This window comes from Heteronotia binoei, chromosome 20 (genome assembly GCF_032191835.1).
Source record: "Heteronotia binoei isolate CCM8104 ecotype False Entrance Well chromosome 20, APGP_CSIRO_Hbin_v1, whole genome shotgun sequence".
NCBI classification, from domain to species: Eukaryota; Metazoa; Chordata; class Lepidosauria; order Squamata; family Gekkonidae; genus Heteronotia; species Heteronotia binoei.
Window position 1 is genome coordinate 16,448,623 of NC_083242.1, and position 27,450 is coordinate 16,476,072.

Here is a 27,450-nt window from a genome sequence, read left to right on the forward strand (position 1 = left end):
CTTCAACAAAGAGGTAGAGAGGGTTGTGCGTGTGTGTGTGTGTACTGGTGGCTCTGGCTTTTAAGTGGAAATCAGCTTCTCTCCTGACTGATGTAGAGATGTACATCCCCTGGCTGGGATGTAGAGACGACGCAGGACTTGCCAGATCCACACACCAAGGGAACAGGAAGTCCATACTTGTTTCCTAAGCCCTGGTTCCCATTTTTAGAGCTAAAATAGTGTCGACTGCGGTCGTTCCTGAGAAGGAGCCCACTCGTTTGTGCATTTTGTTGTAAAGGCAGGAAGGCATTGCTGCAATTTTAGATCAGGGCTCTGCCCACATATCATCGTTTTCCTGACCTGGCACAACCCTGCAGAGCTGTTGTCTGCCCAAGTGAGACTCGGATCTCTGTGGTTGGCCACACAGGGTGAACAGCACCTCTGTTAGGCCCACTTCAGGTAAGGAAAAGAACACAGGGTGGGGAGGACAGTGCTTTTTGCCACCCTCTCTCATGCAGTGTAGTCCCTGTCCAAATTGGAGCTTCACAATATGTGCTTTTTAATGAGAAACGATTTTTGGTGCCTAGTTTGTTGGGGGGAAAGTGTAGATGACTGGGGAAGGCAATGCCAAACCACCCTGTAAAAAGTCTGCAGTGAAAATGTTGTGATGCGACATCACCCCAGAGTTGGCAATGACTGGTGCTTGCACAGGGGACTACCTTTTACCTTTTTATTTCCTGAACTCCCAGAATCCCAAAGGAATGCAATTTAAAGGTATTTCATTCTATTGAATTATTAGTGCTGTTATTGCATTTTATTGCTTAAATACATCATGTCCAAGAATCCTTTTATCTTCCATCCTCTGTACAGTCCCACATTGGGACTCTGTATGCACAGGCTGGTGGCAGATAGAAATTTCTAGCTTCTTTGAGCATAAAAAGCCATTGTGCTGGCTCTGGAGGGAAAGAATGTCCCCTTCGTCCCTGGGAACTAGAAACCTCTGTCTGCAGCTACATGCACATGCGTGGTACTAATGTGTGCCTGCACAGAAGACATATTGATGAACAGCAGGTTACAGGTAAGTGCGTCCCTGTTTTTTTCTTCCAGACAAGCTGTAGTGATTCGTTTTTTGAAAAACCTGAGAATTATGGTATTGTTAATTTTATGTCGTTTGGAGTTTTAATTACAGAATTGTGAATAATTTCTGGATGTTTATCCTGATCTTACGTAATAAACTTCTTGTTAAGTGTTGGTTTTCTTTTTCTCTCCCTCCCCCTCCTGGCAAACTAAAATTTTAATGTAAAATCTGCATATTAAGCAAGAAAATAGAAATGCAATTGGACACAGCGCACATTCACTCAGTCGTCTTGACGTTCGTTCTAGGAAGAAGCGGAGCAACTGTACAGGCAGTGCAAGCGCTACGACCTCCTGAACAAGTTCTACCAGGCCTCCGACCAGTGGCAGAAAGCCATAGAAGTGGCTGAAATGCACGACCGCGTCCACTTGCGCACCACCTACTACAATTACGCGAAGCACTTGGAAGCCACAGGCAAGCACACTCTGGCACTCAACTAGTAAGTCCGGCTTCTGCCCCAGTCCAGTGACCATCAGCAAATGACTGTTCTCGTGCTGGGCCAAGTTCACTGGTATCTTGCAGCTTCTCCGGGACTTTGCCCTTGACTGCTCAGCAGCCTTCCCACTCCCACTGCTGCAGGAGTTTATTTCTTTTATTTATGGGCTTTCTGTCCCACCAAGGCAGGCTCAGGGCAGGTTACAGCCAGTTTGGTGTAGTGGTTAAGTGCGCGGACTCTTATCTGGGAGAACCAGGTTTGATTCCCCACTCCTCCACTTGCACCTGCTGGAATGGCCTTGGATCAGCCATAGCTCTCGTAGGAGTTGTCCTTGAAAGGGCAGCTGCTGTAAAAAGCTCTCTCAGCCCCACCCACCTCACGGGGGGGTCAGTTGTGGGGGGGGACTTAAAGGAGATTGTGACTGCTCTGAGACTCTGAGATTCAGAGGCTAGGGCAGGATATAAATCCAGTATCACCATCTTCTTCTTCTACAAACAGAAGTGGTGGCAGCTACAAGCATATACAGCTTCAAGAGGGGATTGGATAAACATATGGAGCGGAGGTCCATCAGTGGCCATTAGCCATAATGTATAGGGGGAACACTATGTCTGGGGCAGTGATGCTCTGTGTTCTTGGTGTGTGGGGGGGCACCAATGGGAGGGCTTCTGGAGTTCTGGCCCCGCTGGTGGACCTCCTGATGGCACCTGGGTTGTGGCCACTGTGTGCAGTGGGGGCACCAGATGTTAGCCTTGCCTAGGATTCCAGATAGTCCAGTCCTGACTGTGTGACACAGAGTGCTGGACTGGATGGGCCATTGGCTTGATCCGACATGGCATCTCATGCTCTTATGCACTGCTTGTTTTTGATATGACTCGCCACACTGTCATGTTGCCGCCCCACCCCCCAACTTGTACCAAGACCCCTGAGTGCAACTTTGCCATGCAGGGTTTTGCTATGATAGTCCCTTGGCCCTTTTAGTTGCATTGGGGCAGCCTGTCCTGCACTGCAGCCTGTTACAGCCTGATCCTGTCCCTGTTTGACAATGGCTGCAGGCCCTGCTTTTGCCACACGAGGCCTTTAAGAAAACGCTCAACCCCAAAGCAGGTGAAAACTAATGAGTTCCCTTCTTTGCACCAGCAGGATAAACTAGATTCCTTGATAGAGGGTAAGTTAAGATGGTGATGCAATGAACAACCATTCTCTCAAGGTTCCAGAAGTGTACTTCAGAAAGACCCCTTGAAACCTTTGCTTTCAGCAGTGTAGATACCCATGGTGTATCTTAATCAAAAAAGGCTAAGAACCACACTGTGGCAACCCAGGAAAACACTTTCGCACCCAGATGTCCTGTGCATGTACACAGAGTACGTGCTGTTAGTATGTCCTTAATATTACCCAAACTGAACTGTGGAGTCAGATGGTATCGTTAGCTGGTTAAAGATGCAGCGGTCAGTCCCAGCAAACTGTACATACAGTGAGAAGTTAGATGCTGTTCTTGTAAAAGAGCTGGGGGAGCGCTCCTCCTTTTGCACCCTTTTAAAAATACCATTGAGTGCTGTTGCTGGCACTGCCAGATCTCACTCCTGCTTAGGAAGAGGTGAAAAAAATGTGCCTGGGGCTTATATAGCTAAGTTTGCATTGGGTTCAGATTCGAGATCTCTGATCCTAGAGCTGATTTTGAGCCAAATAAGTTGCCTTTGCCTTTTCATTCATGTTCTAATAGGGCTTTTTTTGAGCAGGATCGCAGTTCCAGCTGGCTTGGCATTAGGGGGTGTGGCCTAATATGCAAATAATTTCCTGCTGGACTTTTTCTACAAAAAAGCTCTGTGTGAAACAATGGTGGCATCAGAGGGTGTGACCCATTATGCAAATGAGTTCCTGCTGGGCTGCTCTACAAAAAAGCCTTGTGTGAAACAGTGGTGACATCGGGGGTGTGGCCTAATATGCAAATGATTTCTGCTGACCTTTTTCTACCCAAAAAGCCCTGGTAATAGTAAAACTACTGCAGATCCTGATCCCTGCAATCTGGTTGCACGATAGCAGCTCTTTTGAATGGCTATGGAAAAGATAGCAGAGTGGGAATTTTTATAAAAATGTTCAAATGTCTTGTTAGAATTATTTTGGAGACACCCGTTCATCATTAGGGCAGATCTCCGTGCCTAGGCTTGAAGCTCATGCATGAAAACGTAACTGAGAGAAGAAAAGGTGTTTAGCGGGTAATGCAGGAGGTCTGTGAGCCCAGGAAACTAGGAGTTCAGCACAGTATTAAAAGGAAAATAACCTTTGACTGTTGGAAGTCTTTGGAATTCCTTTGGCTTTGCTCCGTATGTCATTGAACTGATCTCTGCAGCTAGAAACCTAGTCATTTTTGCTTATTCTGAGGTGTGTGGAGAGGCTTCAGTCAGGAGGGAGTGGTGGCACAAACACAGCCTCCTATTTATGACTTTTTTTTTTTGTAATGCAGTGAAGTCTACATTTCAAATTGGGCCCAGACACATACAGCCACCCTGGGCAGTTGTGGTGTTCTTTGTGTAAAATGATCTCACTCCACTAATCCTGGACAAAAGTCTCTCAGTGGCATTTTTCACCAGCCAAATTGTGTTCCAAGGGAAGCCCTGTATTTCTAGAAGATGAAACCCCTTTAGCGCAAAAGAATTCCTTCAAATGCCATCTCATAAATTTGGCTTCTCATTGCAACTCTCTTGATTTTTGACTGTTGAAATAGGCTTGTACAGGCCTTTTTTTGTAGCAGGAACTCCATACCAAACCTTTAATGGCATAACGGTTGCAAGTAAAAATACACAGAATATAAAAATTTAAACGTTGGAGATAAAATCAAAATGAAACCAAGTTTACAGATGCATTCATACATGGTCAGATTTAAATTTAAGGATGTCAGCCAAAAATTTTGCCACAGCCTCGCTAACCTCCCCCTCTGTATCGTTAAATAAATAATAACAGGGTGGCAGAATAGACAAATCTGGGGAGAAAGAAAGCTTGCAAAATAAATATTTATGGAGATTATGATAAAATGAACAATCAAGGAACTCCTTTGCATATTAGGCCACACACCCCTTATGTGGGGGAGGAAAATATAGGAGATTGTAAGCCGCTTTGAGTCTCTGATTCGGAGAGAAGGGGGGTATAAATCTGCAGTCGTCTTCTTCTTCTGATGTAGCCAATCCCCCAAGAGTTTACAGGGCCTACTGTAAGCTCCAGGAGGATTGGCTACATCAGGGGTGTGTGGCCTAATATGCAAAGGAGTACCTGCTTGTATTGTGGGGGGGATATTTCTCATGAAAATTGCTGTGAAAGTGGGAACGTGTTAGTGCTGTTGTTGTAGTTCTTGGAGAGAAAAAGCTGAATGAAACTCTCAAGGTTTCTTTCCCCCCCCCCCCCACAGCTCCTCTTTCTAATATGTTTTTTTTTTCTGCACAGCTACGAGAAATCAGACACGCACAGGTTTGAGGTACCCCGGATGCTTTCGGAAGACCTCCACGCCTTGGAGTGTTATGTCAACAAGATGAAGGATAAGTGAGCATTGACTCCTGCTTTCCTGAGGGAGTTGCTGGGTCTGGATGGAGCAGAGGGAAGAGCCCTTTTTAACAAATGGTTTTATTTGGGGGGACGCTAAAATGTTTATCGACCTGCCTTTCCTCCTCTGATCCCCACACAATTGATCAGCTTAAAAACATCTTACCTAGAACATAATTTATTTACCTAAAAAGCTAACAGAAAGCTTTTGGAGAGCTCCATCGCCTAGCCTGTGACTCTCACAGCGGCCGTGAGCATCAATCCTATTTTTGGGCCAAGGCTTGGAGGGGCCGTTATCACTTTGGAGAGCTAGAGTGGCTGCAACTCAGGGAAAGGATCCCCAGGATTCAAGTTTCCTGTGGAGTCTGCCTAGCTCATGCACCCTGTCTGTGCCGCCTTGCCTGTTGCAGTGTCTGAAAATGGTGTGTGTGCGGGGGGGGAAGGCAGAAGCCCTTCCTCCCCGGTCCAGGGCTTTTTTTGTAGCAGGAGCTCCTTTGCATATTAGGTCACAGGCCTCTTATATAGCCAATCCTCCAAGAGTTTACAGGGCTGTTAGTACAGGGCCTACTGTAAGCTCCAGGAGGATTGGCTACATCAGGGTGTGTGTGGTCTAATATCCAAAGGAGTTCCTGCTACAAAACAAGCCCCACTCCCCACCAAGCATTTAAACAAACAAAAAAAAAGACTCACTGATTGTGATATTGTTGCAGCTGATGTGTCACTGCAGGCAAAATAATTAAGAGCTTGGAAACCCCAGAGACTTCTACAGAATAAACAGATCTTGTATTTTAACCCTGAGTAGCAGAACATCAAGGGAGGCTTTCAGATGGTTCCACTGGAGTCTCCTGACTGAACCCTCTTTCCCGATACTTCCCACCCTTTTTACTGCAGATGCTTCTTGGCTCCCAAGCTCATTGCACTGGCAAATGGCAAACTCTTTGGCCATTAAGGGCGAGTGCTTTAATAAGGCAGAAAACCCACAGATGTTTGAAGATATTGGCATAGCTCAGGAGTGGCCAAACTGTGGCTCGGGAGCCACATGGGGCTCTTTCACACATATTGTGTGGCTCTCAAAGCCCCCACCACCCCACTGGCTGGCTTGGAGAAGGCATTTGTCTCTTTAAATCACTTCTCCAAGGCCAACCAACCAGCAGCTTGGAAAAGGCATTTAAAGTTAAAGCTGCTTTCTTTCTGCCTCTCCATAAATTTCCTTCCTTCCTTCCTACTCTCAAACATCTGTGACTCATGTCTTGCGGCTCTCAAATATCTGACATTTAGTCTATGTGGCTCTTAGGTCAGGCAAGTTTGGCCACCCCCCTGGCATAAATAGATATATATTGGCAGATATGTCTCAGCAGATCAGTGCAGCGGCATCCCAGTGTGCCTTTGTCTTTTCTTGTTTGGAACCTACTTTTGAACCTCCTGATGGGGTGATAGTTCCCCCTGAAATCTCTGGACTGGAGGTGCTGCTTTTAGAATCCGCAGATTGGAGGAGCTGGATGCTGGCCCGTGAAACTGAAAGGGTGAGAAACAGGAAGGGAGTGCTGACACAAGGAGCCTGAAACAAACCAGCATCTCTGTGTTGTCCCTCTCCAGGACCTTGTGGAAGTGGTGGGCCCAGTACCTGGAGAGCCAGGCAGACATGGAAGCAGCTTTAAAGTACTACGAGTTGGCTCAGGATTACTTTTCCCTGGTCCGGGTTTACTGTTTCCAGGGTAACATTCAGAAGGTAAAACTGCTTTCCCCGCAAGTTTCCTTTCCCGAAGCAGCCACTACACGGTCAGCCTGTGGCACAGCATCGGTGTTTACTTTTTTCTCTTGTTTTAGGCAGCAGAAATAGCAAATGAGACAGGGAACTGGGCAGCATCATATCACCTCGCCCGTCAGTATGAGAGCCAGGACGATATCAAGCAGGCCGTTCATTTCTACACCCGGGCTCAAGCGTTCAACAATGCCATTCGCTTGTGCAAGGTATGCAAGTGTGGGAAATGCAGCGCAAGTTGAAACCAAACCGTAAAACTGCTAAAACAAATCTAAGCAGCAGCATTTGGTGTTAGTTAGCTCAAGGGTGTCAAACCTGCAGCCCAAGGGCTGGGGGGGCCATAAAGCAGATCAACAGTAGGGGTGCAATTTACAAATACGCACCTGAACAACACCTGAACAGCATACTCGAGTCTGCTACAGTTTCAGTTTATTTCAATTTATATCCCACCCTTCCCGCCAAAGCGGCTCAGGGCGGCTCACAACATATAAAATCTAACGTGAAGTTTGGCTTTAAAATACATCAGTTTACAACAATGGTTTTAAAAATACATCAATTTAGACAATTTAAAACAGTAGAATAATAAAACATATAGAACAAGCGATCTGCCAAAATGATACACTTCAACCTTCCATAAAGTTTCCAGTGTCAGTTAGTTATAGGCCAGCCGGAAGAGGGCTGTCTTGCAGGCCCTGCGGAACTGCCCAAGGTCCCGCAGGGCCCTCACCTCTTCCGGCAGCTGGTTACAGCACAGACATTGTCTCCAATTTTTGATAACAAACGAGTTTGACACCCCTGCACTAGCTCATGAGCCTAAAGTCCACAGTATAGAACTTTTGGTCACTAAAAATATGACCCTTGCAGGCACTCGTGATGGTCAGTGTGGGGCCTTGGAATCACCATTTGGTGGGAGTGCCAGTAACAGAGACTAATAAGCAAGAGTTGGATCCTGCATTGCCCCAATGGGAGAAACCCAAATGGCTGTTCTTGACCATTGGCTGCTTGACACTTTACTTTTTCCTCGTCAAAGAGGGGGCGCATGCACCTGTGGGCACTGGCGGCTCTGGCTTCAAAGTGCAAATCATCTTCTCTCCTGGCTGTTAATCAGGCAGGAAAAGACATGGGATGTAGAGATGATGCAGGACTTGCCAAATCCATGCACCAAGGAGAAGAGGAAGTCCATACTTCTTTTTCTAAGCCCTGGTTTCCATTTTTAAAGCCATCCCCAAGTTAAAGCTGACTTGTCTCAAAGGAAAGCAATCTGAACGTGATCGCAAAAAGACAAGGCAAACCTCGGTGTGTGTGTGTGTTTTCCAGTATAAGCATAGTTTTCTTTTTTACAATGGAACCTCAGTAGCACCAGCAACCATTATCTGTGGGTTAAGGATTGGGGAAAAGGCAGCTTTCTTTCAAGGGAAGTATAGACTATTCTACAGCTCAAGAATGATAAGAATTCTAAGTGCGCTTTGGTCTCTCCCCCAAACTGGACTTGCTTGTCCTGTCTAGTACTGCACCCAGCCCAGTTACAATTTTGTACAAATGTTTTAAACAACAAAACCACTTCCATTGGTGTTTGTTATTTGTTTAAAAAGTCTTAACATTTTTGAAAAGCCTTACAGAAACTGAACCAAACCAATCGCAGGCTCTCCTCCTTTGGAGGTTTTCAAGCAGAGGCTGGATGGCCATCTGACAGCAATGCTGATTCTGTGAATTAGGCAGATCATGAGAAGGAGGGCGGGAAGGGTTGCTTGGTTCTTGTGGCTGTTTCTCATATCTCCAGGGAAATGCTGTTTGCCACTTTGGGGTCAGGAAGCAATTTTCCTTCAGGCCAGTTTGACCAGGGATCCTGGAGGGTTTTGCCATCTTCTGGGCATGGAGCAGGGGTCACTGGAGATATATGGGGGCGGGGAGGTCTTCATGAATCTCCTGCATTGTGCAGGGAGTTGAACATATGAAGCTGCCTTCTACTGAATCAGACCCTGGGTTCATCAAAGTCAGTATTGTCTACTCAGACGGGCAGCGGCTCTCCAGGGTCTCAAGCTGAGGTTTTTCATGCCTACTTGCCTGGACCTTTTTTAGTTGGAGATACCGGGGATCGAACCTGGGACCTTCTGCTTACCAAGCAGATGCTCTACCACTGAGCCACCATCCCTCCCCTAGTTGGATTAGATGACACGGGAAGTCCCTTCCAATTCTGTGATCTGTAACAAAAGGCCGCTCTTCAGAACCCTGAACAGTTGGAAATGAAGGCGTTCATCAAAATATTTCTTCATCCACAATACCTTCAGTTCTTTAGCTAGTGGCTGGCATTCCTGGCTTTTTAACCTTGGGCATTGTGAGTGGAAGGGCTCTGGAGAACAGCCACCATTCAGGTCTCTCCAGAGCAGGGATGGCCAGACTGTGGCTCGGGAGCCACATGTAGCTCTTTCACACATACTGTGTGGCTCTCAAAGCTTCCACCACCTTGTTGGCTGACTTGGAAAAGGCATTTCTCTTTTTAAATCACTCCTCCAAACTAAGCCAGCTGGCGGCTTGGAGAATGCATTTAAAATTAAAGTTGCTTTCTTTCCACCGTTCCCTCCCTCCTTCCTTCCCTTGTCTTGCGGCTCTCGAACATCGGACATTTATCCTGTGTGGCTCTTAGGTTAAGCAAGTTTGGCCACCCCTGCTCTGAAGGTTCATCTTGGTTTTGGTTGCAGGACAACAACTTGGATGACCAGTTGATGAACCTGGCACTCCTCAGCTCGCCAGAGGACATGGTTGAAGCAGCACGTTATTATGAAAAGCACGTGGAACAGATGGACAGGGCAGTGATGCTCTACCACAAGGTAAGCGCTCATCACTGCCTGGCACCAGGGGCCAGCCCCAAATGGAGAGTCTGGTAGCACGTAAACACTGGCTGCCCTCGACTCCAAAAGGGGCCTCTCCTTGTGTTATTTCCCTCCTGCCACACGCACAGTTTTCTCTAGAACTGAACATGGCAGTCTGGCGGTCTGAAGCAGGAGGGGGCTGTAAAGGAAGCCAGCTGGCCGTGACGTCACAAAATGTTCCTCCGTGGGTAGTTTTCGCCTTTAAAACTCAACCCCCAAAAGGCAGCCATTCCTGATTTCTAATTTGATTTTTGGAAGAAGAAGAAGACTGCAGATCTATACCCGGCCCTTCTCTCTGAATCAGAGACTCAGAGCGGCTTACAATCTCCTTTATCTTCTCCCCCCACAACATACACCCTGTGAGGGGGGTGGGGCTGAGAGGGCTCTCCCAGGAGCTGTCCTTTCAAGGACAACTCCTGCGATAGCTATGGCTGACCCAAGGCCATTCCAGCAGCTGCAAGTGGAGGAGTGGGGAATCAAACCCAGTTCTCCCACATAAGAGTCTGCACACTTAACCACTACACCAAACTGGCTCTCCAGGTGCAATTATGCAAGAAGTGCTTTGAACAGCCCACCAAAAGTATCAAGAGGAGGAGGAAATGGATCTTGAAGGCCGACCTGTTTTCATTCGAATAGCTAAAACACCCCAGACGGAATCCTGGTTTTATGTGTCTCTGAACACACCGTGAGAGCCAAACTACATATGATGGAGAAATCCTCAAGTTATTTGTACAAGCAAAGACCTGATGGTTTATTTATTTATTTATTTTACTAAGGAAATGAAAACTCAACCCTGCCCCACTGTGCTCCTGCATTTGAAGCATTTTTTGCTTTCAACCAGGAAGATGAAATTTGGTGAGGTCAGGCCAGGGGGAAGGGGGAGAGTTTAGCTTCCCTGGCTGGTACAGCAGTTTTATTCAAAGCAAAGACCCTCCCCTCCTCTCAACTTCACATGTGATATTGGAATAAATGCACATGGATTTCTCTGTCGCTTCATGTTGGGCCCCAGGTCAGAGATGGCCCAGTGAAGACTCTAATCTCGGTTATGGGAAGCATTGTCGTATCTCCCCCGTGGCCAGGGAGCAGGGTCTGTGTAGTAATGGCCTGAAGCCCTCTTTCTGCTTTGATAGGCAGGGCACTTGTCCAAGGCCCTGGAATTGGCCTTTGCCACCCAACAGTTCGCCGCCCTGCAGCTTATCGCTGAGGATCTGGATGAGAAGTCGGACCCCGCCTTGCTGGCTCGTTGCTCCGATTTCTTCATCGAGCACGCCCAGTACGAGAAGGCCGTCGAGCTGTTGCTTGCTGCCAAAAAGGTAACTCGTAAGACCCTCGTTGGGAAAGAATCTCGTCCCCCTGTTCTGGTCTTCTCAGTCACCAAATTGTATTCCTTATTTACAGGATTTCTGTCTCAAACTTCATGGGGTCAAGGTGCTTTGAGCAAGACCTTGGTTCAAACTCCACAATGTTTAGAGGAGCAAGAAGTGTTTGCGGCATGCCAAATGGCAAGCGCGTTCCACTCAGTGATCCCATGAATCTGTCCCACCCACACTTTTTGCATTCTTCCACATCTGCCGTCCTTGCAGCGGTAGGTGCAGTTGGATGGCACTCCTCAGTATCCAGTGGAGGAGGGGATCTACACCCAATCCGCAGACCTGTGTTTTCTCAAGCAGGAAACCTCTGGCTGGTGTAGCTTAAGTCCCTCATTCTGTACCTTTCTGGTTCCATAGCTGAACTTAGGAAATGGTCTGGGCATTCTGCAGGCAGGCCCGTAGCTAACCAGAGACCCATGAGGCCAGGCCCCCTGACAGGTTATTGGGCCTCGCCCCATCCCAGGGCCACCCCCCTCCTGTGGGATTTAAACTGCACCACTGCCCCTCCTGTGCCATTTAAAAGGCTCACCGATCAGCTGACCAGCAGGCTCTCTAAATCATGCAGGAGGGAGAGAGATAAGAACATAAGAGAAGCCATGTTGGATCAGGCCAATGGCCCATCCAGTCCAACACTCTGTGTCACACAGTGGCCAAAAAACCCCCAAGTGCCATCAGGAAGTCCACCACTAGAAGCCCTCCTACTGTTGTCCTCCCCAGCACCAAGAATACAGAGCATCACTGCCCCAGACATAAGAACATAAGAGAAGCCACGTTGAATCAGGTCAGTGGCCCATCCAGTCCAACACTCTGTGTCACACAGTGGCCCAAAAAATCCAGGTGCCATCAGGAGGTCCATCAGTGGGGCCAAGACACTATTTATTTTATCAGATTTATATCCTGCTCTTCCCTGATGGGCTCAGAAGCCCTTCCACTGTTGCCCCCCACCCCAAGCACCAAGAATACAGAGCATCACTGCCCCCGACATACGTAAGAACATAAGAGAAAGCATGCTAGATCAGACCAATGGCCCATTCAGTCCAACACTCTGTGTAACACAGTGGCCAAAAAGCCCAGGTGCCATCAGGAGGTCCATCAGTGGGGCCAGGACACTAGAAGCCCTCCCACTGCCCCCCCCCAAGCACCAAGAATACAGAGCACCACTGCCCCAGACAGAGAGTTCCAACGATAAGCTGTAGCTAATAGCCCCTGATGAGCCTCTGCTCCATATGCTTATCCAGTTCCCTCTTGAAGCTGTCTATGCTTGCAGCTGCCACCACCTCCTGTGGCAGAGAATTCCACGTGCTAATCACCCTTTGGGTGAGGAAGTACTTCCTTTTATCAGTTCTAACCCAACTGCTCAGCAATTTCATTGAATGTCCACGAGTTCTCATATTGTGAGAAAGGGAGAAAAGGACTTCTTTCCCTACCTTCTCTATCCCATGCATAATCTTGTAAAGGCTGAGGGATATGGCCCCCAGCCTCCACAGCTGTCTGCACTCACCCCCACGGGCCCCTCCCCAGCGGCTGCTAGCTACGGGCTGTCTGCATATCACCCTTCAGCTTTTCAGGATGGAAAAGAGCTCATCCTTAAAGCACTCTCCTTTTGGGGCTTGGACTCAGCAGGTGGTGCGTGCTCGGCTTCTGGTTATTTCCCCTCCCTTTTGGCAGGCAGGGAGCCTGTTTTGCTTCTCTTCTCCTCTCTCTCTCTCTCTGCTGCAGTACTGGGATGCCCTGCAGCTTTGCCTGACTCAGAATTTGACCATCACCGAGGAGATAGCTGAGAAAATGACCATCTCAAAGGACTCCGTGGAGCTTTCGGAGGAGTCCCGGCGGGAGCTCCTGGAGCAGATAGCGGACTGCTGCATGCGGCAGGGCAATTACCACATGGCCACCAAGAAGTACACGCAAGCAGGGAACAAGCTGAAGGTGAGTGTGCTCGAGGGGGGGTTCCCTGCCTTGCAGTGGCGCTCAATAGGATGAGATGAAATGCCTGGAAGAAGATGATGATATTGGATTTATATCCTGCCCTCCACTCCGAAGAGTCTCAGAGCGGCTCACAATCTCCTTTCCCTTCCTCCCCCACAACAGACACCCTGTGAGGTGGGTGGGGCTGGAGAGGGCTCTCACAGCAGCTGCCTTTTCAAGGACAACTCTGACAGAGCTATGGCTGACTCAAGGCCACTCAGGTGCAAGTGGAGGAGTGGGGAATCAAACCCGGTTCTCCCAGATAAGAGTCCGTGCACTTAATCACTACACCAAACTGGCTCTCCATTCTTGGTGGACCTCCTAAGGATAGGGTTGCCAATCCCCCGTTAGGAAAAAATAACACAACTCAAGGATTACAACGACAAATAACTAATGATTTATACCAGGGGTGGCCAACGGTAGCTCTCCAGATGTTTTTTTGCCTACAACTCCCATCAGCCCAAGCCAGCATGGCCAATGGCTGGGGCTGATGGGAGTTGTAGGCAAAAAACATCTGGAGAGCTACCGTTGGCCGCCCCTGATTTATACCAACACCTAGACAATAAAGAGATATATAAGTCCCTAATAAGTGTCCTGTGCCAGAGTGGTAAAGCTGCAGTACTGAAGTCTGAGCTCTCTGCTCACGACCTGAGTTCAATCCTGGTGGAAGCTGGTTCAGGTAGCCGGCTCGAGGTTGACTCAGCCTTCCATCCTTCCAAGGTCGGTAAAATAAGTACCCAGCTTGCTGGGGGGAAAGTGTAGATGACTGGGGAAGGCAACAGCAAACCACCCTGTAAAAAGTCTGCCGTGAAACCATTGTGAAAGAAACATTACCCCAGAGTCGAAACGACTGGTGCTTGCACAGGGGACTTCCTTTAGCTTTTTAATAAAGTCCCAACTAAAAACAGTTCACATGCTTAAAAGGTTCCACACTGAGGGTGTCTCAGCAATGTGAATGCTTCCTTCAATAAAGAATGCTTCCTTCAATAGAAGTGATGTATTCCCTGGACAGGTCGTCAACTTCTGCCACGCTTGTTTCCAACAAGGGATATTCCATAGACATTAGAAATAATATTGAAATTCTTAAGCAACACTCATAGGGACCCATAGTCTCCAATGTACCGTATTTTTCGGACGATTAGATGCACCGGACCATAAGACGCACCTTTGTCTACGTGTGCAAATGGCCATCTTCGGTGATGCGGGCGCCATTGCAGCCTTCGGGCTGCCTGGGCCGGGGGCCGCACGCAGGCGCGGGAGAAGCATGCCAGCGCCTGTGAAGTGCAGGATTTGCGGTGAGGGCGATCTCGCCGCTTGTCTCCCAGCCAGGCACGCAAGCGCGGGGCAAGCACGCCAGGCTGGGAGACAAGCGGCGAGATTGCTGCCTGCAAAGTGCTGGGTTGGCGATGGGGGCGGAGAGAGCGATCTCGCCGCTTGTCTCCCGGGGGCTGCAGGCCCCTCCCCCCCTCATCTTTTAGTATTCGGACCATAAGACACACGCACTTTCCCCCCCACTTTTTTTGGGGGGGAAGTGCGTCTTATGGTCCGAAAGATATGGTAATCTCTCATTTGCAAGCTAATGCTCAAAGATGGCTCAGAGCAGTCTCAGTGTGGAACCTTTTCATCACATGAACTGTTTTTCTCTGGGACTTTATTAGGGACTTATATATCTCTTTATTGTCTGGGCGTTGGTATAAATCATTAGTTATTTGTTGTGTTATTGTTGTGCTGGGTTGTGTTATTGTTTTCTTCTGTGGTGACTTCTCTCGTTTGTATATTATACATTCCCCAGTTAGGGGCAGGGGATTCCCTGGAGTCCCTCCCTCCACTTCAGGGTTAGCAGAAGGGGGCGTAGAAGAAATGTGTGATGAACTCTCCATTATACCCCGTGGAGACCATTTCCCATAGTGTATAATGGGGAATCAATCTGTGGCTATCTATGGCTCGTGGGGGGAGCTGTTTCTTGAGTTAGGGGCACCAGAGTTTCAGCATATCATCTGGTGCCTCTCCTCAAGAAACCTTCAAAAGATTGAACCAGGGGGTCCAATTCTATGAGCCCCAAATGAAGGTGCCCCCATCCTCCAGTGGAGGGAAGGTATTAAAATGGTGCATGGTCCCTTTAAATGTGCTGGCCAGAACTGTCAAGCATGGTAAAATGCAAATGCTGATCTATGTTTTTAAGGCCCTCCATAAAGCTGGTCTGTGAAACATCATGGAGAGCCGAAGTAACATGGCTGTGTCATTCTTTCTCCCCCCCCCTCCTGCTTTATGGCTTTTGTAGTAAATTAGGAAAGGGAACTAGTAGAGAAGAGAAGGAGTGACACCTTTCCATACATTCCAGCATGGGAGTGTAGACCATCTAGGGAAAGCAAGGACGAGATACTGATAACGTAGTAAGAATGTAGACTTTTATGATAGTTTATGCGCCAGCTGGCATTCCTCACCCCTTCCTGTGAGAACCCTTTGATGTATTCCTGGCATCACTCTCAAGGTCCTGCACCAAGAGAGCATACCGATTTAGCAATAAACGTAGTTTGTATCCACTTGATTCTTTTGGAAATCGCATGCTTGACATTTTGAGAGTGATCCTAGAAGAAGTTTAACAGCCCTGGCAACTTTGTAACCAGATGGCTGAAAAGATTCCAGAGAGCAGTGAACTTCTAGAACCTGAAGAAGGGACAAGAGCACCAACACCGCCGTGTCGTGTGCTCGACGCCCGGAGAGTCGCGGGGAGAGGCTCCCCTCTACACATCCAACAACTCTTGGTCACCCCTCGTCAGTGGCAGCCGTGCACGTCCACAACCACGATGGACGAGGCGCAACCGCGCCGAGAGGCTATTCTGACCAGGCATATGCGGAAGACAAGAATGGTGATGGGAGCGGACGAGGAGTGCGAACCGGGGGAGGAATGCGGAGCCACCGCTACCACCCTAGAGGAAGGGGAAGCACCATTGCTAGAGATGGAGGGAGAAGGGTCCCAAGAGCTGTCGGGCCCCGGTGAAGAGGAAGACAAAGGGGCCCAGGAGTTTCGCCTGATGGTGAGAAAGGAGGTCGAAGAGGTCGCCAAGGGGCTGCGGGACGAGATGCAAGCAACGGCCTCTCTTATGGCCAGAGAGTTCAAGAAGCAGGTTGATCACATCCTGAGGCCTGCAGTCCCAAAGGGAATCCCGGAGCCACCCGCAGCTAGATCCTCGGCAATCCCACCCAGGACGCAACCAGCAAGGGCACCCCTTCCTCGAGAGGGGCCCCAAGGGAGAGAGCTGGACGCAACCTTCAATGGGGATCCAGAGGAGGTGGAGTACTTCACCATTTAAGCCAACAGCTACGTGCAATACTGGGGAAACACCGTGCAATACTGGGGAATTCAGCCGGGTCAACTACCTCGGGTCAAAGCTGAAGGAAGCGGCTAAGCGCTGGTACGTGAGCCTATATGAAGCAATGAGTCCGGAGTTGGACGATGTGGCCACTTTTCTCCAGGCACTGCTGACCCAGTATGAAGACACTCTGCAAGAGACCCGCATGTTGGCCACTCTGAGAAACATTCAGCAAGGGTCCAAGTCAATCTGTGAGTATGCGGCCGAGTTCCATTCCAACGCAGCTAAAGTGAGGGGATGGAGCGAGGGGATGAAGATCGAGCACTTCACTCGAGGTCTGAACGCGAGCATACTGGATTGGGCCCTACAGCAGGCGAGACCGGCTACCCTGATAGGGTGGATACAGTTAGCGGGGGAGACCAACATGAAGACAGTGGCCCTCCAGCGCCAGCAACAGAGTGGCAAGGGAAGTCGGGATCAGAAAACCGGGGTGAAGACAGAAGTGAAGAAGACCCAGGTGGGAAGAGGAGTGGGGAAACCCCCGCTGGCCCACAAGTGCTTCCGTTGTGGGGACCTAAACCACCTGGCGGTCAACTGCCCCAACCCCCCAAGACCAGCGTTGACCATCTCGAAGGCGAGCACCCCGACACTGAAGAAACTGACCGGCTGCCCTAAGGATGCGGCGAAGAGCAGCGCGGCGGCGAGTTCAGTCCTGGAGGAAGACACCATCATCATTGACGAGCTGAGTGAGATGTCTTGGGACGACGAGCCGGCAGGAAACAAGAACAACCTGTTCTAAATGGTGCCAACTAGCAGGTCGTGGAATCACCAGCACCTCTCAGGGTGAGAATAGCGGGGTCGTTATTCTTTGTCCCAGTGATGGGTACTGGTACAAGGATGGCAAACTGTATGTTCCAAAGAACCTATGGGCATAAGTGTTACAGTTTTGCCACCCAAATAAACTGTTTCCACATACAACAAAAGTTGTCCAGTTACCACTTTTTCAAGCCTGGGCGCCCTGCATTCTGATGGTCTCCAGACTGTAGAGTTTGGACCCAGAGAATATTTTGTGTGAAGATGTCTCTGCAGTGCACAGAATTCTGCAGATCTTTATATATTTGCAATACTGGAGTGATAATAAGAATAACTTATTTTGCTGCTCTGTAACCGTAATCCATTGTTAATTTAAAAGCAAATCTCTCTTGCCTTCCTCTGCACAGATTGTTGCTTGCATGCCAAGGGTTTTTTATGAATTTAATAATAATGCTATGTAATTTTGATTTTAACTTGATTTTTAAACTGTTGTGGAATTTTGTTTCTGTAAATTTGTCCTTGTTTGCAATTTTATTCAGTGTCCTGTTTTATTATGCTACGTTTAAGACCATTGGTCATAGAAGCTAACAAATAAAGGAAAGATGGTTGCTTGCATTTCCCGGTATTAATAGCATTAGGCCTGTCCCTTTCGTTCCAGGCAATGAGAGCACTTCTGAAATCAGGAGACACGGAGAAGATTGTGTTCTTTGCCGGAGTCTCCAGGCAGAGAGAAATATACATCATGGCTGCCAACTACCTACAGTCCCTGGACTGGCGCAAGGACCCCGAGATTATGAAGAACATCATCAGCTTCTATACCAAGGGAAGGGCTCTGGACCTCTTGGCTGGTTTTTACGATGCCTGTGCTCAGGTGTGTGGGTTCTCTGTGGAGTGGGGAGTTTTGGGTTTGCGCACCTGCAATCTAACAGGATGGTGGAAAATTGCAATTAAGATTGTAATGATTGTACTGTGTATAATCCTGATCTGTGCCTTATGTTGTTGCTGTATAAGTTGTATTCTTGTATGTATAAGGCAGGGGTGGCCCAGCTGTGGCTCGGGAGCCACATGTGGCTCTTTCACACATTGTGTGGCTCTTCAAGCCCCCACTGCCCCATCAATCAGCTTGGAAAATGCATTTAAAGCTAAAGTTGCTTTCCTACCTCTCCCTCCCCCATTGATCTTCCTTCCTTCCTTCCTTCCTTCCTTCCTTCCTTCCTTCCTTCCTTCCTTCCTTCCTTCCTTCCTTCCTTCCTTCCTTCCTTCCTTCCTTCCTTCCTCTGATGTTCATGTCTTGCAGCTCCCAAACACCTGCTGTTTATTCTTTGTGGCTCTAATGTTAAGCAAGTTTGGCCACCCCTGGTATAAGGTCTTTGATATGCTGCAAGAAGTCATATGTTGACCCAAATGTACAACATAGAGAAAGAGATGAATGGGAATATGAGGTTGTTTCATAAGGGGACCAAGTTTAATGTTTTTCTGCAAAACACACGTGAGATTAGAAACTCAGGCTGGTTCTCCTCCCTCCAGGTGGAGGTGGACGAGTACCAGAATTATGAGAAGGCACTGGGGGCCCTCACTGAAGCCTACAAGTGCTTGTCGAAAGCAAAGACACAGAACCCAGTCGAGCAAGAGAACAAGCTGACCCTTTTGCAGAGCAAGATGGCGCTGGTGAAGAGATTCATTCAAGCCCGGAGGTGAGAGGAAGAAGCCACGGGGGGTGGGGGGTGGGAATCCATCTGCTTCATTAGCAGCAACAAAAGTTCCTCTTGTGAAGAGAAACAGTCCGCATGTCAGAGTCAGCATAACCGAGGCTTCGCAAACTACCCTGTCTGCATTCTGCGGCCAGTTCTTTGCAGGTGCTTTGCTTCCCGAATCTTTTCTCAGAAGTTCCTGTCATCATAGGCCGTAAAGTAGAAAGACGTCTAGCAGGTGTTTGCTGATTGTTTGGGAAAGGCCTTATTGAGCAGGGCTAGTATGATGCCTGTCCTCTGTAGCTCAGGGTCGTGTTCCGCCATTCAGGATTCAGAAAGAGCACTCAGCACAACTTTTTATGACCCAGAGGGGCAAGTTAAGGGCGAGGGAGGAAAGAGGCTTCCCTCCGCCAGCCCGTCTTGTGCTGCCCTTTCATTTATCACCACCCACAATGCTGAAACCTCCAGCATCTGCCCTTAAGTCTCCCCTACATTGGGGGAGCACTCTAGATTAAGGACAAAATGGTTCCACGTTGCTAGACTTTGTACCCCTTACAGGCGATTGGCTGCACTCCTGCAGCACGCTGGCTTTCAAATGGTATACTAGGAACCTTGGGTGAAGCAGCTGGTGATGGTGCCAAAATTACCTAAAAGGATCACTGCAGGGGGCGGGTTTCGGGGGGGGGGGGGTGTTTATACAGTGAAACCTGGCTGTCCTTTGTATGAACTGAGAAGGGGTTCTAGAAAATAGCCCCAGCCCGTTTGGTATATTGGGATTCCTACCAAACAAATATGGAGAGTCCCCCCCAAGATCAAGTTTGCCTGAAAAGGGCAGAGGGGCCAAGCCCTGAAAACCATTCCATGCGACAGTTGCTTTCTGCCACATCCCATGTTGCACCCTCTCCCCCACCCCCCAGCCGAGACCTTCAGGTTGTGACTAAGCCCTGTGATATGCAAACACTCGGAAGACAGATACAACACAAAGGGTGCGTGAAACGAACTGGAAACAATGCTGTCTTGGCCCTTCCCGTTGCTCTCTGATATGTTCCCCTTCATAGGCTTTACTCAGAAGATGCCAAGGAGGCAGCCAGGCAGTGTGAGCTGCTCCTGGGGGAGCCAGACCTCGATGGAGCTGTCCGCTCTGGGGATGTCCTGGGCTTCCTCGTGGAGCATCACGTGCAAGCCCAGGAATTCCAGATGGTGAGTCAAGACAGATTCACTAAGAGATTAACTTCTTTTTTTTTGTACCTTTGTGTTGGGGTGGGGGGGGAGTTGCCAGAAGTCAAACATGACCTCTGCTGGGGCTTGAGTATTGAGAGAGGTAGCTCTGTTGCCTCCCTCTGCCTCCCAACCTTGGTATTCCTTGGAGGTCTCCCACCCAAGTACTTTCATTGTATTGAATTTATATCCCGCCCTCCCCACCAAGGCGGCTTGCCAGAGATCTGCCGAGATAAGAGTTTGCCTGGGCTATCCAGGTCAGGGCTCAGAGATGAACCTCCTGACTGCAAATGATGTCCTTGAATCATATCATATATCGTATTTTATTTGAACAGCACCCAGCCAACCATAAAAACAAATTTATACACAATGCATTTGAATCTCAAGATTCAGGAGAGGACACGGAATAGCCCTTCCTGAGCTTGTGCTACCCTGAATGTTGGCAGCAGGGGTGGAGTTGCATAATCAAATGTTCTCCCAGGTCAGAACATCCCTGGCCGTTAAAAAAACAACAAACCCTAGTACATCGGGGGAAGCTTCATTACCAATATAGTCATTTTCTACTTCTGGCGGATGGCAAAGCATTGAATGTTCAGTTGTCCACCTGCATTATGACGTATTTCCAAAATGTGCATTTTTCTGTATATCAGGGGGTGGCCAAATTGTGACTCGGGAGCCACATGTGGCTCTTTTGCACCTATCTCATGGCTCCCGAAGCCCCCACTGCCCTGTTGGCCAGCTTGAAGAAGGCATTTCTCTCTCTCTCAATCACTTCTCCGAGCCAGCTGGCAGTTTGGAGAATGCATTTAAAGTTACTTTCTTTCCACCTGTATCTCCCTCCCCCATCTATTTTCCTTCCTTCCTACCTACCCCAGTTTGGTGGTTAAGTGTACGGACTCTTATCTGGGAGAACCAGGTTTGATTCCCCACTCCTCCACTTACAGCTGCTGGAATGGCCTTGGGTCAACCATAGCTATCGTGGGAGTTGTCCTTGGCAGGGCAGCTGGTGTGAGAGCTCTCTCAGCCCCACCCACCTCATAGGGTGGCTGCTGTGGTGGGAGAAGATATAGGAGATTATAAGCCGCTCTGAGTCTCAAAGAGAAGGGTGGATATAACTCTGCAGTCATCTTCTCCCTTCCTCATGTCTTGTGGCTCTCAAGCATCTGACGTTTATTCTACGTGGCTCTTACCTTAAGCAAGTTTGGCCAGCCCTACTGTAAACAGAAGCACAAGTGAACATAAAGCATCAGCAGATCTACCCTCAGCAAGTTGACATCAGGATTTGCAATCGCCAGGTCTTTAGGATGATTACTGACCAGGCTCCCAAGTTGGGTCAGGGAATGCTGACCGGGAGTGTCCCTGAGCCCTTTCACAGCCAGCCACCTGGCGGTCACGGTGGCAGGTGGGGGTTGGGAAAACAAAGCAGGGGAAACCATTTCTGTGGAGCCATCTGGAGTTGAGATGATTCACTGGCTCAGAGCAGGAAGCAGCCTGGAGTGAGACAGAGAAGACCGAGCTTTGCTGGGCCTGAGCAGGAAAAAAAAAAGACTGGCTGTTCTGGAAGCACCAGGTGCTCCCCAGTTCAAGGAAAAGGAAACCTGCAGCTATATGGAAAACCCGTAGCCAGATTAGACTTTTCTCCCGAGTCCCTCATAAGCAGTGTTCCCTCTAAGCTGAGTAAGCGTGAGCTAGCTCACAGATTTTTAGCTTCCAGCTCACACCTTTTTGTCTTAGCTCAGGAAGGCTGGCCCCAGAGCACACTCATTGATGCAGCAGCTCACAGCTTTCATGCCAGGCTCAGAGTAGAATTCTTGCTCAAGACCCCGCAGCTTAGAGGGAACATTGCTCCTAAGTCACAAATTTGTGGGGATGGCTCCCGCAGCACAGAAAGCCTAGATTGTGGTGACGTTAACAGTATCAAAGCGCTCCAAACCAATAAAGCTGGGCCAGGCCCTCAGCCATGACGCGCACTTTTCTCCACAGGCCTACCGCTACCTCGAAGAGATGCGGAAAAAAATCCCATGCGTGAACATGAATTACTATGTGAGCCAGCAGACAGTGGAGGCGGTTCACAGGGGCCTCGGCGTCCCCCTGAGCCGGAACCCTGCCCCAGAGAGGATTCGCCACAACAGCGTGGAGGAGAAAGGTGCGGACGACGAAGTAGCCGACGAAGCAGAGTTTTCCTAAGGAGCAGGAGGTCACTTCAAACCGCCGTTTTTGTAGAGAGAAAAAAGTCTAATTTTCTGCCCGAATGTAGATTAAAAGTATTATTTTGAGAAGCGCCAGTGTCTTGAGTCCTTCAGTACGTCACAAGACAGACAGCCATGGCGTCCGCTTACAGTAATTCAAGGGAACTTACATCACTTTGCGAGGGGAGGCTGGGAGAGTAGCTCCCCCGCCTGCCCGGGTCACACAATCCACCAACATGTTATAGCATTACAGCATTATAATAGTTTATCAGATCATCCGAATTGCCAGTTTTCCCTTAAACGAGCAAGCCTTGTTCATTGCAGAAATATGCCTTTCCCCCCTACCCTTTTGCAACAAGGGGACAGACACTTTTTTAAAAAATCAAAGCTGAAATTCAGAGGAACTAGCAGGTGGGTCTTTATACTGTTCTTATCCTCTGTCAATGCCAAAAGGGGGAGAATGGCCACTGCGGGGGGCTCTGGGGCAGGGAAAATGCAGGCAAACGCCTTGCGGGAAGTCCCCATGCTGAACTGGCAGATGCAGTGGCCAGAGGGAAACTGCACAAGCCCATCCCCGAGTGGGAAAACACCTCTGTGGTCAGGCCGCCTTCACTCCAAAGGAGCCATTTCCAGTTTCTTTTTCAGATTTTCCATCAGGAGCAGATTCTGCAGTGCCAGACTCCGGCAGTCACCATCTGGATCCCTCTCGGCCACATCTGCAAAACATAGGAAGAGTCATACTGGGAGGGGGGGCATCAGTTTTGCTGTCCAGTGTGCTTTAGGAAAGGAACAATAAAAGGAAGCCCCCCCCGCCCCCCCCCTTTGACTTCAGATCAACCTTTATTTAGCAACATAGCATAACTAAAGCACACGAACCCTAGAAGCAGATAAGATGTTACTGTGGTTTAGAAAACTCCATTTGGTGAGAGGGTTGATTGGTTTATTTATAGAAATGTTCATCATGGCCTGTCTTTTGGCAGGGGCTCAAGGCAGCTTACAGTTCCCAATATCTGAACATATACAACATACAACAGAAGCCCATTACTAAGAAAATGCCCACAGCTCAAACCCCATTAAAAGCCTTTCCACCACCTCTAAAACTCCTAAAGATGCCATCCCCCCCCCCCCCGCCCCCGAGAGCCCATGAGAGTCACTGCTGAAAAAGAAAAGCTCTGCTAGATGCCAGGAAAGCCACCTTAAGCAGAGGAGCAAGAAACAGCTGGCAAGCGGAAGACTGTAGTTCAGGGAACTTGGGGAGACAAACTTCTTTGGATATAAAAACGGAAACCAGCACTAGGAATAAGGCCCGTTGTGGGGTGAAATACAATGGGCCTAGAAAGAGGCTCTGGGCATGTGCCCCCCGCAACCACCTCTTCGTCTCAAACTACCCTCCACACCTCTGGCACCCCACTACTCCCCCACCTGTGACTATCACCCACACCCTTGCTATCTTCCCACCCACTCCCAAAACTTGGCATTCACTCAACCCTCCACCCTTGCTGTTTTCCCACCCACCCTGCATCTGAAAAGATGCTGCCCCCCTCCCCCCGGCGTGTGTGTGTGTGTGTATCCCTGTGTCTGTGGTGGCTCAAAACCCTGAAAGAGGCCCAGAATAGAGAAAAGGGAGAATAATTATGAGGGGCGTGGGAAGGCATGATTATGGTCACACAGATGTTGAAGCTCAGCATTCCTTTTGTTTGCAGTGCATTGTTGCAGCCTTTTCTTGTCATATTAAGCCTTGCGGCATTTAGCATCAGCATGAACTTGTGGCTCTGGGTTTTGTTTTGTTTTTTGCTTGGCCTGGTTGTATTATGGTATACCATAGAGTCTGTACCTCAAGGTGGCTGTTTTTTGTGGGGGAATTGATCTGACTTCAGCTTTCCATTTTCTCCCCCCCTCCCCCGTACCTGCAGCCTCTACCTAGGAAAAACAGTCTTTCTTCACAGTGGAGACCAAAGCAGGAGGAAAGCAGCCTCAGCAGGGTATAATGACATCAAGTCCACCCTACAAAGCAGCCATTTTCTCCAGGGGAGCTGATCTCTGCCCTGTAGAGAGCAGCTGTAATTCTGAGTTATCTCCAGCCCTCAACTAGATATTGGCAACAATGGTTCCCCAGGGGGAAATGGCTGGTTTGGAGGGAGTCTATAGCATTGTACCTGTCTGAGGTCACATCCCTCCTCAGGCTTCACCCCTCAGATTTCCAGGAATTTCCTAACCTGGAGTTGGCAACCCTATCCCCTTCTGTTACCTCCTCACCCTACCTTTATCTGCTTGTCTGACTTCAGATTTCCATCTCCTCCCCTCTTCCTGCAGCCTCTACCTAGGAAAAGTACAGTCTTTCTCTGCAGTGAGGAGCAAAGCAGCTTACATCATCCTTCTTTCCCCCTTTTTGATCTGCACAACAACCCTGTGAGGTAGGTTAGGCTGAAAGTCCAAAATCACCCAGTCAGCTTCCTGGGTCTGGCAGACACTGCCCTGAAGTACTAAGTGCTGTGCCACACTGGCTATCATAGGGGGGCTGCTGCTGAACAGAAACAAGCAGCCAGGCCTAGGGTAGCCAACCTCCAGGTAGAGCCTGAAGATCTCCTGGTATCACAACTGAACTCCAGACAACAGCGCTCTCTCCCACTGGAGAAAATTGCTTTGGAGGGTGCACTCTATGGCATATTCAGCTGAGGCCTCTCCCTTTACTGACAGAAACAAGCTTGGCTGCCTAGCAGCTTCCTCAGTGACCCAATCCTCATCTGTCCTGGGGTGAGGCTGAGGGGAGGAGGGAGAAACAGGAAAGAGGTGGCTGCTGTGGCTTCTGAGGAAACGCTCCCAGCACGGCCAGGCCTTATCACCACCTAGTCGCATTACCAGCTTCGTTCCCTGTCTCTTCAGTCTCCCCACTACTGCCACTTACTTTCTCTTCCAAATGACACACAGAGTGGGCAGGAGAGAGGAGTGGACTCAACCAATGGAATGCAAAGGAACTTGGGTGGTGGTTGATGAGTCAATAGGCAAGTACTTTAGTCGTCCCTAGTACATTAGGGGCTTTATTATATAAAGAGATAATAAGAGTCCCATGCAGAGTGGTAAAGCTGCAGTACTGCAGTCCTAAGCTCTGCTCACGACCTGAGTTCAATCCCAGCAGAGGCTGGGTTCAGGTAGCCAGCTCCTGGTTGACTCAGCCTTCCATCCTCCCGAGGTCAGTAAAATGAGTACCCAGCTTGCTGGGGGGGAGTGTAAATGACTGGGGAAGGCAATGGCAAAACCACCCCATAAAAAGTCTGCCGTGAAAACGTTGTGAAAGCAATGTCACCCCACAGTCGAAAACGACTGGTGCTTGCACAGGGGACTAGCTTTACCTTTACTTTTATAGAGAGAGATACGCTTTCATGAGTTAGCACTCGCTTCATTAGATGTATAGGAAGCACACCTCCAGTGGGTTGATTCATATACATCACAAAGCATATATCTCATCCTTTGGGGTGGAATTACTACTTGATCTCTCTTAGAGAGCGCTACTGGTTGTGGTAGATTCATGTGGTAGATTCATGGTTGTGCAGATTCATGGCATATTCGGGTTGCTATTTATTTATTTTTTGTAAAGTTCACCTATCGGCAAGGAGAAATATTGCAAACTGAAGATTTTCCTAGCAGGCCACAGGAGTGAGAGCCTAAGACTCAAGCGCGGGATTGCAGTTTATCAGGCTGCCATTACTAAGAGGAACGAAAGAGGCTCCTCCTGACAGACTTGCAAAGTGGAAACCAGGATGTCAGAGGTGGGGGTGGAGCGGAGGGGAAGAGTCCGAAAGACTGGCGAGTCTGCAGGAGGATATCCTGCGCACACACGCAAAGCGTTCAAAGCCCAGCACCAGGTCAGGCTAGGTCCATGACTCACTCCGAGGGAGCAGAGCTATTTATAAAATGAGAGAAGAGTTCCAGAACCGGGCTCCGGTTCCCGGCAGACGCAAGTCTGTGGCCAGCAGCGTCCTTCTTACAGAAACCTGAAGGGACAGAGTCATCACTGTGAAGAAAGAAGAGGAATGCCAAATCTGCAAATGTTCTGTAGGTCTAGAGAAGGTCCTCAGGCCTCCCTCTTGTCTAGAAATACTGCGGCCCAAGGTGGATGTTGCAACATCTGTAAAATTACTTTGACAAAGCAAGGGCTTTGAGAGCCAGTTTGGTGTAGTGGTTAAGTGTGCGGACTCTTATCTGGGAGAACTGGGTTTGATTCCCCACTCCTCCACTTGCACCTGCTGAGATGGCCTTGGGTCAGCCATAGCTCCTGCAGAGCTGTCCTTGAAAGGGCAGCTTCTGTCAGAGCTCTTTCAGTCCCACCCAGTTTGGTGTAGTAGTTAAGTGTGTGGACTCTTATCTGGGAGAACCGGGTTTGATTCCCCACTCCTCCACTTGCAGCAGCTGGAATACCTCTCTCAGCCCCACCCACCTCACAAGGTGTCTGTCGTGGGGGAAGAAGATAAAGGAGATTGTAAGCTGCTCTGAGTCTCTGATTCAGAGAGAAGGAAAAGGAAAAGTCCCCTATGCAAGCACCAGTCGTTTCCGACTCTGGGGTGACGTTGCTTTCACAACGTTTTCATGGCAGACTTTTTACATGGCAGTTTGCCATTGCCTTCCCCAGTTATCTACACTTGGGCGGAGTATAAATCTGCAGTCGTCTTCTTCTTACAGCCATCACAAAGTTTCTAGCCCTCATGGTGGCAAAGATATTTAAATATGCAATGACGGGACTGGTTTTCAAATGGGGGCAGTCTTTCTAATGGACAGATTTTTGTCCACAGAAAACTATAGAAACTTTCATCGTTTCACCTTCCAGTCATGCCCACAAGCAGGGCTTTTTTTGAGCAGGAACGCAGTTCCAGCTGGCCTGGCGTGAGGGGGTGTGGCCTAATATGCAAATGAGTTCCCCGCTGGGCTTTTTCTACCAACCCCGCCCCCCTGCTCAGAAGGATTTTTGCATCAGCCACTGCAACCTTCCCTTCCCCCTTCTGTTACTGCTTCAGAGGGCATTCAGCTCCCGCTCCTCGGAGAACAGCCTCTTGGTTCAAAAATGCTGCTGAGTAAGCGGCACTTCAGCACGGGAGTAAATCACTGGAGGGAAGCCCCCATTGCCAGTTGTACCGAGCCATGGGAAAGCGAGACTCTATGACCCAAACGGCAGCGCTTTTCCC

General features: G+C 49.0%; 2 protein-coding genes across 3 annotated transcripts in view; one reads left to right on the forward strand and one right to left on the reverse strand.

Annotated features, from left to right (window-relative positions):
• The window catches only part of IFT140 (intraflagellar transport 140), a 133,015-nt gene extending 110,652 nt beyond the window's left edge, over positions 1–22,363 (forward strand). For both annotated transcript variants that reach the window (XM_060261049.1, XM_060261050.1), the window contains exons 19-29: positions 1,363–1,553; positions 4,986–5,081; positions 6,678–6,810; positions 6,909–7,052; positions 9,543–9,671; positions 10,844–11,026; positions 12,803–13,009; positions 17,834–18,046; positions 18,703–18,869; positions 19,925–20,066; positions 22,068–22,363. In XM_060261049.1, the coding sequence (XP_060117032.1) occupies positions 1,363–1,553; positions 4,986–5,081; positions 6,678–6,810; positions 6,909–7,052; positions 9,543–9,671; positions 10,844–11,026; positions 12,803–13,009; positions 17,834–18,046; positions 18,703–18,869; positions 19,925–20,066; positions 22,068–22,271 (1,809 nt within the window). In that variant the 3' untranslated portion in view covers positions 22,272–22,363. The remainder of the gene's footprint in view (positions 1–1,362; positions 1,554–4,985; positions 5,082–6,677; positions 6,811–6,908; positions 7,053–9,542; positions 9,672–10,843; positions 11,027–12,802; positions 13,010–17,833; positions 18,047–18,702; positions 18,870–19,924; positions 20,067–22,067) is intronic.
• Positions 22,364–22,515: 152 nt separating this feature from the next.
• TELO2 (telomere maintenance 2) overlaps positions 22,516–27,450 on the reverse strand; it is a 28,078-nt gene continuing 23,143 nt past the window's right edge. Inside the window, exon 20 of the mRNA XM_060261051.1 lies at positions 22,516–22,989. Within this exon, the coding sequence (XP_060117034.1) occupies positions 22,883–22,989 (107 nt within the window). The 3' untranslated portion in view covers positions 22,516–22,882. The remainder of the gene's footprint in view (positions 22,990–27,450) is intronic.